We start from the raw sequence: 13,349 nt of genomic DNA, 5'->3' as shown, positions 1-13,349 counted from the left end.
AGATTATATAGATTTCCAGAAAATCTCATATAAAGTATAATATAAAGCTTTTAGGAACAGCAACCATTTTTTTTACAGAGCCTCCCCATTCCAGGAGCTTCAAAATAATTGGACAAATTGTCTCAAAAGCTATTTAATGGACTCTGTGGGTTTTTCCCTCATTAATCCATCATCAATTAGGCAGGTAAATGGAGTAGAGTTGATTTCAGGTGTGGTATTTGCATTTGGAAGTTGTTGTTAAGAACCCACAACATGCAGTTAAAGGGAAGAGAAACAGAACATTATTAGCCTGAAAAAAAATAATAAATACATCAGAGAGATAGCAGAAATGTGTATGGGTTGGGTTGGGTAGTCGAGTTTAACGCCACATCAGCTCGTCGGCTATCTTGCGGCAGGAAAGGTACTGTCTAATCACAAGGTTCTACAATCCAAGCCATCGCAAGGCAGACAGACACAGACACACACAGACACATTCACTCACACACTCACACCTAAGGGGCAATTTCAATCAAGTTCCAATCAGCCTAAACGTGCCGTCTTTGGACTGTGGGAGGAAACCGGAGAACCCGGAGGAAACCCACGCAGACACGGGGAGAACGTGCAAACTCCACACAGAAAGACCCGGGTCGCCCCAGCCGGGAATCGAACCCAGGCCGTCTTGCTGTGAGGCGGAAGTGCTACCCACCACGCCACCACGCCACCGCGCCGCCCCAGAAATGTGTATAAATAAATACATATACATACATATATATATATTTATATAATATGTGTATTTACGTATTTGTTATATTGTTTACTTCACTTTAAAAAGAGGTCTATCTGAAAAGCTACAATTCAGCTAATAAAAACTATTTAGTAAGTTCTCTTGAAATAATACTATTATAATAAGTCTGACAAATAGTGTAAACATACCATAACATAAAACTCAAAGTTGTATTATCAGTTTAAATATACCTGAGTGGAAGACAAGCTTTTCTTTCATTTATAAGGTTCTAGTTCTAGCCTAGAGTGAGGAGACCCAACCATTATGGTGGCAACATTGGATTATGCTCCAGCTCGTAATGAGGCGTCTATGTATATTATGTCTATGAAATCAACAGTTTGAAACATTCTGAAAAAAAAAAGAGTGCAGTGGTGAACTTGGGAACTTAAAAAGTCTTGGATGTCACCACATCCTCTTTAAAACATGGTGGAGGTAGTATGATGGTATGGGTGTGCATGGCTTCCAATGTCACTGGGTCACTAGCGTTTATTGAAGATAACAGAAGACAGAAGACAGAAGCAGAACGATGGAAGTTACAGGAGTTTACTTTCTGCTCATATTTAACCAAATGCATCAAAACTAAAGGTAGAAAGACCCACAAACAAGCAAAACATAAAGACAGCTGCATTAAAGGCCTGGAAAAGCTTAATAAAGGAGTAAACTCAATGTTTGGAGTTTTGTGATGTCCGTGGGTTCCAGACTACATGTAGTCATTGCCTAGAAACGATTCTCAACAAAGTATTAAAATGTAATATTTTATTTATGGTAAAATTAATATTATAAGGATTGTGTCACTGTAAGGTCCTGGCCCTGTTTCCTGTCTGTCCTCGTGCCTGTGTTGTCCCACGTGACCCGTGCCCCTGTGTTCTGCCTGTGTTTTTCCACTCACCTGTGTTCTTTTGTAACTCCGCCCCTTCGTCCCAGGTGTTTCATGTTTCCTGTGTGTGTGCACCTCTATTTAAGGTCCGTGTTCCATTTCCCCAGTGTCGATCCTTGTACGTTTATCGTCTGTCAGTGTCCCATGTTTTCCCCAGTTTCCTTAGTCCGGTTATCAGTAAATCCCTGTTTATTTTGTATCTGTTTTTGTTAATAAATCCCCTTTTGTTTGCAATTGCGTCCGCCTCCTCGTCCTCCCTGCACCCGCATCCTGACAGTCACTGTCCAAATATTTATGGACCTATCTGTAAGTAGCTAAAAGCTTAAGATAACATCTAGCTAAAGAAAGCTAGCACCTCTAAAAAAACATTAACCCTTGTACACATAAAACGTATTTTGTTAACCACTACCAACTCCTTACAAAAAAAACAAACAAACTAAAACAAACTAAAACCTGACTAACAGGTCACATGCATACCTGTTATTAATCAAATAATATTTTTTTTTACCACTGTTCCACAGTTACCTTCTAGTATACAGTTCTGGAAAAAATTAAGAGACCAATTTCAGATTCAGAGTTTCTGAATCAGTTTCTCTGATTTTGCTATTTATAGGTTTATGTTTGAGTAAAATGAACATTGTTGTTTTATTCTATAAACTACAGACAACATTTCTCCCAAATTCCAAATCAAAATATTCTCATTTAGAGCATTTATTTGCAGAAAATGATAAATGGCTGAAAAAACAAACAAAAAAAATAAAGTTTTAAAACTCATAAAGTTTTAAGAGTTCAGAAATAATCAATATTTGGTGGAATAACCCTGGTGGTTTTTAATCACAGTTTTCATGCATCTTGGCATCATGTTCTCCTCCACCAGTCTTACACGCTGCTTTTGGATAACTTTATGCTGCTTTACTCCTGGTGCAAAAATTCAAGCAGTTCAGTTTGGTTTGATGGCTCAATTTGGTAAAATCAAAGAAACTCATCATTTTTAAGGGGTCTCTTATTTTTTTCAGAGCTGTATATGAAAAAGTGATTGAGGTAGACAAATACAGTATTTCTGTCCATACTGTATCATGCAGAAAACATTATCTAAGTTCAAGGGTGACTTAGTCTACGTGCATGGATGCATAGATGCATGGGTGTATGGATGGGCTGACGGTTAAATTCGGACGCTTTAGCACAAAAGGGAAGAGAATTGACATAAGGGATGGGGTATGAAGGTATGTCTGCATGTTTCTACATGCAGAATGTAGCTGTATAGCGCAGTGTATCTTCTGCAACGTCAGAAAGGAATGCTTTTGTTGGTTAGACTTGATCCATCAGCTGCACAGATTACCTCTTAAAACAACACCATGGCTTTTTATCATCTCATATTCATGGTTAATGCCATCCATTACAGACGAAGACTAGTTTTGGACATCACTTTTATCAGAGGGCTCCTTGTTCTTTACCATCTGCCAGCAAAAAATAAATAAAAAAATAAGAGATTGTGAGTAATGATTGGGTTCGTCCAAAATGCAAGCGTTTTTTAAGAAGCAGTGAGGTTTGAAGGGATGTGGATTGAGGACAGAGAGACTAAAACTATGTCCTCAGATGTCCTCAGTACCCACATGTTATAACTTGCTTGTTACAACTGTTATATATTGCAGTTTCTGCATTCATCCGTACACTCTTTACTTTAATTCAGGTAGGCTTTGAAAAAGTACAAATACTCACTTTTTCCCTGAGACAATGAATTTATTGTGTACACCCTGGTAAAGAAAATATATACTTAATTGTACTTTAAACATATTGAAAAAACATATTATGTACTTATTTAAAATATATTAAAAGTACATTATTATTATGCTTTCATCAAATGTGCGAAAAAAAAAAAACTTCGATCATACTTTTTAAAAAGTACAATATAACAATATGTATTTAAAATAAAATAGACTAATATGAAGTGCACTTTTAGTTTAATGTAATTCAATATACTTCTTAAATACTTATTTCCAAATATACTTTTGTACATTTTTAGCAAAGTTTGTTAAAAACATCTGTTACAGTAGTTAATACTTAATACAATGTATCATGTGACTTTTTAGAAAGCAAATTAAATTACTACTACTAGTTAAAAAAAGGAAAAGAAAAGTATATTTTAAAAGTATACTTAACATAGTGTCACGGAAATGGGGGTGACCCAGGCAGGGTGACGAGGAAAGCGGACACAAGTGCAGGTAAGGGCGAAATAAATAAATAATTTATTAAATAAATAACAAAGAAACAAGGAAACGAGGAACAAGTAAACATGAAACAAAGAAACACAAATAACCAATAACAAACGAGCGATGATATAATCTAGAAAATAAATAAGGAAATAAACTATAAACGTGAAAACAAGAAATAAACGAGAAACAAATGACTAAGGTTATATACAGGGAACATAGAGCTAAACAAGAAACTAAACTAGACAAGGAGAACTAAACTAAGCAGGGCAAGGGAGAAAACAATGGAAATAAACAGGAAACCAGAAATATACACGAGATAAACAGAGGTAAACACAGAGCAAGGACTTGGGCTATGAAACGCGGTGAAACAACAGAGAGACAAAACAACAGGGGAAGGTGCAAAGACCAACGGAGACAAAGTGGCAGTGGAGGGCTATTTAAAGAAACAGGAAACACTATAATTAGAAACACCTGGGGAAGGGGCGGAGCAACAAATGAGAAACAGGTGGAAAAGTACTGAGACGGGAGACACAGAGGAGCACAGGTCACGTGGGGAAGACACACAGAGACACGAGACGAGACCAGGATGTGACACATAGAAAAGTATATACTTTTTATATATTCACTTAAATACATACTAAATCTGCTATTTTAGAAAAACTTATGGCAACTAACTGTAAGTATATTTCAGTTGTAATTAAGATGTATTTAAACACAACATAAAAGCATTTGATTGTGCTTTTTTGGTATAACTTCTGCTTCTGATGCACTTTAATGTGTGCACGTTAATGCTACTGGGAAAAAAGTGCATTTTAAGCAGTATTTAATGCCACTATATATATTTTCTATCAACACAAAGCAATTTCCTTAGAAATACATTTTATGGAAATACAGAGAAAGTATATTACATTGAAAATGCACTTTTAGTATTCTTTACCTAATTTGAATATATTTTTAATGCTCTTAAGTATACTTCCTTTTTACAAATCACTTTAAGATGAATTATCTAAAACAACAAAGAATGAATCATTTAATTAATTAAATTAATATTTTATATTTACCCACATATTCTTTCCATCTCTAAAACTGAAAGTAATGTTTTTGTCTTTTGCACGGCCAGTTTCCACACGCAGAAATCTCCAATTTGCTGAATATGACGCTGGTGGTCTGCCAGGCTTGGGCTGCATTCTTCAGGACGGATCTTTTATCTTAAGTCTGATCTTCAACTCTCCTCTTTATCATACAATAAGGTGATGGATTTTTCATAAAAGTCCCCTAGATCTGGAATTTTTTCTAGTCAGTGTTAGGAGACAGATACAGTCTGAGTTAAATCTCAGAGTTAAATAAATCTAAGTTAAATATTTTCCATGAATAGCTTTCTCTTTAGTTAAAAGGTGCTGTGGGATTTTATGGATTTAGAGTATTAAATAAAATAACTGTGTTGTTTTAGTCGCTCTCCCACTCCCTCACACTCACATTCCCAGAAATCACCATGCCTTGTGATGGAGACACACTTATCACAGCCTGATAATACATCTTGAGATATATCGTACGAAAAGGTGAATATAGATACTGTGCATATTTTAAGATGTCTTAAAAGACATCCCAAATTGCAAAAGTTGATTTCAGGGAGGTTACCCCCCCCCCCACCACCACCACCCCAAAAAAACAAAACAAAAAAACTTGCACACACACCAAAGGATAACGAAACTTTACTTTTATATTAATTAATTTTACTAAATTAAATTTAGAGTATTCAGAGGTGAAATGAGATTTATCTTTTTTCTTTTTGGAAGGCCCTGCCTCTGCTTTCCTTTTTTTTTTCTTTGGAAAAAAAGCCTTTATTTGACAAAAATTGACAGTTACAATATCACAAAAAAACTGCACAACATCAAAAATATTTCATATCATATTAGAATAATTATTAATATTGCCTCCGCCATGATCTGCTTTCTCTCACTCACTGAACAAATCCCGTCCGGGAGGGGGGGAAAAACACTGCCCGCCCACACTAAAAACTGATTGGCTGTCTCACAGACTCTTTGCAGAGAACAGGCCAATCAGAACCCTCTCTGTTTTCTCTCTCTCCTTCTCACGCGATTAGAGAAAAAAAGTCTGTCACCTGTGTGCGACAGTATCTTTGTAACAAGAGCTCCCCCTCCTGATTTCAACAGGTACTGTATATTTAATGCTTTGTTAAGTTCTGTTCCTTGTTATAATAGTGCTCTTTATAATTACCTGGACTTGTGTATTGGTGAATTGGTGAACAGGGCACGGTTTCAGCCACAGCTTGTGTTTTGTGATGTGAGCTTTCTGATTGTGAATTAATAAAGTTATTTATTATTTCCATGTGCAAGGAAGCAAGAAGGTAAATACAGAAAGAAGGTCCTGTGTTCTGTACTAGTGAATTTCTGTGCAGTTTAAAGGTCTCTTCCCACCAAAATCCACTTTTTGAAGAAAAGAAAAGCCTGTATCTCTGAAAACATTTTCTCCTTTGAGTTTTAGAGCTGTAAAATTGACTGTTGGGGAGGCAGGAAGGCGTTCTCTGCTGCAGTGCAGTTAGCCAATCAGAGGCAATGTATTTGCATGCATGAATATTCATGAGCAAGAGCCAAAACCTGTTTCAGTGTCTAAACCAGGGCTAAATAGAAACACCAAAAGAACAGCTCACATGGCATTCATTAATACTAGAGACCACAACTATAGAAGGCATTACGTTTAACTTTACATTTAAGGCATTTATCAAACTCCCTTACCCAGAGCGACTTAGAAAAGTACTTATTTTTTACTTTGCAAATATCCTTAGCTAGTTGGTACAGGCTACAGTCAAAAAGATATGCCAAACTAGAAGCTGCTAAATAAATCCTGCTAAAAAAAATCCAGTTCAAGGCCAGCCAGCTGGTCATCCAGAAAAAAACAAATCCTTTGCTGGTTGGTTTACTCGTTTACTAACGTTTTCTGGATGATCAGCTGGTCTTGAGCTGGATCTTTAAGTCTTTAAGTCCAGGTTTGAGGCATCTATTTTATCCATATTATGGCAAAAACTTAAAATATATATTTATCCAGCTTTTAGTAATATTTGCATAATCCTAATTATATATTAGTTATGTCCTACAACAAACACATTAACACATTATCACATTTTAATATCTTTGCTATGATTTAAATTGTAATTTGTCCCTTTTTTCCAGTTTTATGTTACATTTTTTTACATTAGCTGTTTTTTATGGTTTGTATGTTTTCTTGCTAACAGAATGATTACAGGTTATTTTCTCATGTTTCATACAAACGCATTAGCAAAAATCACCCTTCAAAGATTTTGATATTGTTTCATCAACAACAATCAACATATTCTCACAGTTTTAAGACATTTGCTCTCCTTAACTGAACGGTACATTCAGATTAATGCTTAGACTGCCCTGGTGAATAAAAAATACCTCCTTAATTGTACCTAAAACATATTGAGAAATGTCTAAGAATGCTGTAAATATACTTACAGATTTATGTACTTACTTAAAATATATTAAAAGTATGTCAATGTTATGCTTTCATCAAATGCTTGAAAGCATTTATTTGAATAAATAGACTACTATAAAGTACACCTTTAGTTTAATGTAATTCTAAAATACTTATGTCCAAATATAGTTTTGTACATTTTTAGCAAAGTGTGTTAAAAAAAACAACTGGTACAGTAATTTACTTAAAGTACAGTGAATCATGTAACTTTTTAGAAAGTAAATTAAATTAGTACATTGGTAAATTAAAAGTTTTTCAGTGCTCTGTGATTGTAATAAGGAAAATATAAATATAAGTAAATTATAGAAAAAGTCTGAAATTTCAAGAAATTTGAAAATATCCTCAAGTGCAGTCACAAAGATCACCAAAAACATTATGATGAAACTGGCACTCACAAGGAATGACACAAGGAAGACCAAGAGTTACCTCTGTTACACAGGATAAATGTTTTTATTTTTTATGCAATTATATTATCATTATATCAGTGGAAGTTAACTGGTCTTAAAATTACAATAATATTGTTTATCGCAATAATAATTGGGATGATATATCGGCCACAAAAAATCATATTGTGTGTTATGTCTGTAGTAGCCAGTAGGTTCCAGTAGGTGTCAGTAGGTGGCAGTATAGAGTCTGTGATTGGGGGAGGAGAGCAGTAGAAGAAGAGCTGTGGGTTGTTGTGAGGAGAGAGAGGAAGACGCCACGTTCACACTACTGAACCGGTTTTAAAGGTAATATAAACCCGCAGGCAGGTTTATAATGTGTATGTGGCGGTGTGTATCTGTGTAACTGGGTGTTTTAATATTGATTTCGGTGTAAATTAAAGCTTAACGAGCTGCTGGTTTAGCAGTAGAGGTAGAAATAGTGTGGGCTAACAGGCTAACTTAGCTTAGCACTGTCAGATCTGCTCAATACTGCAGTACTGTAATAGTAAACAAAGAGCTTCAAATTATATAAGTCATCTAGCTTTAAACCTGGTTATTTAATAAGTGTATTTGCTAGTTTTACAGTTAAAAAGACAGTATTAAAGGTCCTGTTCGTTCTGCACACTTTGATAGCTAGCTAGCATTAGTTTAATTAGATTTAGCTTCTATATAACAGTTGTCTACCTAACCTAGATAGATAGAAAGCTAGTTTATTGAAAATCTGTTAAGAGTAAATGAAGAGAAAATGAAACAGAGCTGTTGAGTCTTCTGTCTTTTATTTTTTTATATAAAGAGCTGGAAATATTATTCAGTAAAGTTTCTTGGAGTGGGATCAATACTAGTCAACAGCAGCTCGTTGACAGTCACGTGTTTTTAATATGCAAAACGTCACCAAGCCGCCATATTTGAGGTATAGTTTCTGTGATCTGTACAGTGAAAATAGTAGAAGTCAACTTGCTTTTATAATCTTTAGAGGATTTAAAGAAATAAAACTGAAGAGACAGAAGTTTAAAAAATAAGAAAATAGTGCCTCCATGTAATTTTGCTTTGGATTAATCTGTTAAATCTGTTAACAACACTGATAAATATGACTTAATTACAACAAGCTGAAATGCTTATTCTGCTGCATCCAGTATTGTAATATTGTAATATTCTGGATATTACAGATTTTATCTTATTTACACCTATAAACACTTCTGAAACTACACTTAAATAATAAAACCCACAGCCTTTCATTTCATGAATCCAGGAAAATATCATTTAAAAGATGTGTACTAAAATCATTGAGTACTTTAATTAAAATAATAAAGAATATATTTTTTATCTTATTTGGACATTTTTTTGAGTATCTTTACAAAGTAAAATATATATCATATATAACATATAATAAAAATTATTATATCAGTGGGACTGATGTGTAATATATTAATATAGAGCAACATATTTCAACAATTAATGTAAAAAATGTCTTAGTTATGTAGTTACTCTTTAAAACATGTTTAAGTAGCCTATAATCTCCTGAAAATAAACTTGCATGCATGTTTGAGTATCTTCTTTAATAGTTTTGCAATGTTAGGTAAATAAAGCTGCAGCTATATACATTTTTCTAGCGTTGTAGGAGATTTAAAATATTTACACATCTGTTACTGACTGATGTTTGTTACAGGGAGCTTGTAAGTTTTTGCTAGTTATTCATTCCTTTTTTTTTGCTTCTCAGCGGAAATTAATTTAAATTGTAGTCTTTGTAGAATAAAAAATAAATAAATTGATGATTAATGTGATTGATTTAGAGGAATTGCAGGGTAAATTCAGCATGGCATTTAACACAAAATCAACCTCAACGTTACATCACCTGTGAGTGACCGATTTTCTATATAAAATTCAGAATGTAGTGTAGTTTGGCACTAGTCATTTGTTCTGTATTTTTAGGGTTACCATGTCGAGAGTTCCTATGGGTAAAGTGTTGCTCCGAAATGTCATCAGACACACAGATGCCCACAACAAGGTATGTTTGCATTTCTCAGAGTCTCACTTATATTATCATTTGGCATTTGATTATGCATTGACATGCCGTGTGTCCTGGGACATGGTTCTAGTATTGTGTCCCATGAAATTTGCCATGTCCAATGAAAGTTAAAGAACACTGCACTGGCCTTTGGGATATGCATATAGGGCTGCAATTAATGACTATTTTAGTAATCGACTAATCTGACGATTATTTGATGTAAAAAGTCTGCACAACTTCAGAAGTGGAACGTCCCATCCATCTGTCACTCACTGTTAGGCTTTGCCTGAACTACGATAATTAATAGGACAATAATACAGTGATAAAGCTCACTAACAAGATAACATCTCACAACTTGTACGGTAAAATATAGCAATTTACGTATTGCAACAACAGACTATTAAATAATGTTTAATGTTTTTTTTTTTTTATCTTCCTGCAGATTCAGGAGGAGTCTGAGATGTGGAAGCTTCGGGACATGGAGAAACAGTCCTCTTCTTCTCAGGCCTCCAAGCCCAGATGGATGACCAGCAGCCATTTGTCCAGGTTTACGTCTGCTTCGTCTCTCACCACAGCGCTTATTTCTTTCAGTGTCTGCTGTTGTATTTGATGTCCGTTTCTCTAGATGACCACATGCCATGCTTTCACAGGAGCAGCATGCACTGTGACAGAGACATGGATGACTCAGAAGGATCAGCACGAGACAGGCTTGGTGAGAAGGGAGGTCTGTCTGAAAGAGACGAGCGAGAGGCTCGGTACTGGAGCCGGAAACTGTACGAGTTTGAAGCAAATGATCCAGACAGGTACATCAGAAGTAGTGTTTCAGATATAACTGGGGCTGAACATATTGATTATTTTAGTAATCGAGTACTCTACTGAAAAATTGATTTGATTATTCGAGTAAACGGATAAAACATATTTGCTTGCCTAAAAAGCAATAAAAAAAACACAAGAGAAAACAAGACATTTTACTTAATAATGAATGACCAATTGGTTTAATTTTTAACATACATTCACAACATACATTTCCACACTGCAAACACAAATAGAAATAAATAAAACACAAAATAGACATAAATACCACAAGTAATACTTTAATCATTAATAAATAAATACATTCAGTTTCATTAATTCAAGTATTAAATATATGGCATTAATCAATAATAACAGCATAATAATTGGCTTTATGTTGTAAATCTTAGCTTTTCAACAGCAGATCTAATTAATTGACATAACTAAGACTAAATTTGTGTATTCGGCCAGAGTAACTTTATCTCAGCAACATTAACGTATTTATTTATATTCTTAACTGCATAGCACTGTGTTTTTACTGATTACATAAAGCCTGTATTAGGTCTTGAACTTGTCTCCGTTGTAATAAACTAATCACAGAAATTTAGTTGATCAATTTTTTTAATCGAGTAACTCGAATTACACGAGTAATCGTTTCACCCCTAGATATAACGTAACTTGTAATGTAATTATTAAAATAATTAAAATATATTAGATCTGAAGTGTATGGCAGTGTCATTTCTGTTCTTTTGTTTTTTTCTTGTTTAGATGGGGACATAGTGGATTTAAGGAGCTTTATCCTGAAGAGTTTCAATCTGATGGGTAAGTTTTTAGAATTTAAGGTCTATCTGTTCTTTTCTCGAATGTTCCAAGTGGATAAAAAGTAAGAATGGGTACAAATGTTTACTAGATGCTGTAAGTTGAAAGGTAAATATTGTCTTAAACTTTTATATGCCTAAAAAATAACCATCGCTGAAATTGGCATAAATACTATTGCTATAACAATATTATATGATGCAAATTTGTAAGACGCTGCCACTATGATCGGCCATGCAGCTTGCTATCAGCTGCCGAAGCCCCGAGAGATCACAATTGTCCTTGTTCTCTCTGGGTGGGTACAGTAGATGGCGCTCTCTCTTTACCCTCATCACTCCTAGGGTGATGTGGATCAGCACAAGGCTGCTTCTGTGAGCTGATGTATCAGAACTGAGTCGCTGCGCTTTCCTCCGAGCGTTAGCGCTGTGATGCTACTCGGCAATGCTACAGCTATTAGCAACAGTTCAAAACAAGGCAGAGTCTGACTTCACATGTGTCGGAGGCGGCATATGCTAGTCTTTACCCTCATGGTGTTATTAAGCTAATTGTTGGGTAATTGATTTTGTAAATTGGAAAGAAAATGGAATAAAATATATAACTCACAGTAAAATGTAAGTATTTTGGACACTTTATTATTTTATTTCTCATTTTTGTATTGCAGAGAGACTGGCCGCACTAAACCAAGCAGGAAAAAAAACACCAAGGAAAAAATGTCTGCTGACAAACGAAAGAACTCCAAGAAATCCTCTAAAAGGAAGAAGAAAAAGAAAAAGAGGACTGCAGGGTCAGACTCAGAGTCTGACAGCAGCGAATCAGACAGTGTGAAGAGGAAGCAAAAGAGGAAAAGCGGGAAAAGTAAACACAGTAGAAAGAAAAAGCACAAAAGGAAAACAAAAGAGGAGGAGAGCAGCACGGACGATAGTAACTCGGACAGACGTGGAGAAATTACTCGCAGGAAAAGACGCAGAACTGCAGCGGACTCTCAGAAAGAGCCTGACAGGAAGAAGAGGAAAAACTGGAAAGTGAATGAAGAGAAGTCAGAGGAGAGCTCTGAGGACTGAATGTATTTTTTTACACAATCTAAAGAGTTTCTTATTGTCGAATCAGAGCGATTTATCCAGTTCACATCAAACCATTGCCCTGATCGATACCTCATTCAGTGGAAACTTGATTCTTTGATTTTTTTTTATTTTATTTATTTATTTTTTTTTACTGAGGATGTTCTCAAATTTTTAATGATGTTAAAATTTTATATCATACTGAGAATCATGGGTTCTCATTCTATTGTTTGTGTACGTTGTAATGAAGATTTCTTACATTTTATATTCAAGACTTGAGTCGTGATCTTTTATGTTGGAAAAGAGGCTTAAAGGAGAACTCTTGTGTAGGGGTGGGCAATATTATATCGTATACAATATATCGTGACACAGAAATATCATGATATTAAAAATCCATATCGTGATAATAGGGCTGTTCTGTATTAAAAGTAGTCCATTATTTACTGTGAAGCTTTAGGTGTATTTATTGTATAATTGTTTTAGTTTGCAGTTTATATGCATGCACTAAATATTCTGCAATATTTTTTACTGCATTATATTATTTTATGCTGTATTATTTATTTTGCCACATTATGATTATTCTGTTATACTATTATACTATATTCCTGAAATGAATGAATTATTTTAGTTTTCTTATATCGCCAAGTATATCGTTATCACAAAAATACCCTGAAATATCGTGATATTATTTTAGACCATATCGCCCACCCCTACTCTGCAGCTTTCTGAGATCAAGTATTTTGTGCACTTTGCCCAAACAGGCTTTAGAATGGATTTAATGGGGCATATTCTTGCCCCTGCAGATAAATCCCTGTTTCCATCGTTATTCAGGCTCAAAGTAGCTCCACACCTCATTGGTAGAATCTGGAGAGCTCTGACATTTA

The 13,349-nt window shown here is 34.8% G+C and overlaps 1 protein-coding gene across 1 annotated transcript; it reads left to right on the top strand.

The window, feature by feature from the left end:
* The first annotated feature begins 7,992 nt into the window (after positions 1-7,992).
* Positions 7,993-12,732, top strand: nkapd1 (NKAP domain containing 1). The gene is made up of 6 exons (XM_007229377.4): positions 7,993-8,100; positions 9,724-9,799; positions 10,242-10,345; positions 10,450-10,602; positions 11,360-11,413; positions 12,069-12,732. Exons 2-6 carry the CDS (start codon positions 9,731-9,733, stop codon positions 12,466-12,468), a joined length of 780 nt encoding a protein of 259 aa, XP_007229439.2. The 5' UTR covers positions 7,993-8,100; positions 9,724-9,730; the 3' UTR covers positions 12,469-12,732.
* The last annotated feature ends 617 nt before the right edge of the window (positions 12,733-13,349 follow it).

This window comes from Astyanax mexicanus, chromosome 18, assembly GCF_023375975.1.
Source record: "Astyanax mexicanus isolate ESR-SI-001 chromosome 18, AstMex3_surface, whole genome shotgun sequence".
In the NCBI taxonomy this organism is placed as follows: domain Eukaryota; kingdom Metazoa; phylum Chordata; class Actinopteri; order Characiformes; family Acestrorhamphidae; genus Astyanax; species Astyanax mexicanus.
This window is presented reverse-complemented; position numbering and strand designations above follow the sequence as displayed.

Bases quoted from the DNA above. Each gene is read 5' to 3' on its own strand.
- nkapd1 (XM_007229377.4), top strand. From the start codon at position 9,731: ATGTCGAGAGTTCCTATGGGTAAAGTGTTGCTCCGAAATGTCATCAGA. The intron at 10,346-10,449 runs GTTTACGTCTGC...ATGCTTTCACAG, and splicing joins ACCAGCAGCCATTTGTCCAG to GAGCAGCATGCACTGTGACA. The intron at 11,414-12,068 runs GTAAGTTTTTAG...TTTGTATTGCAG, and splicing joins GAAGAGTTTCAATCTGATGG to AGAGACTGGCCGCACTAAAC.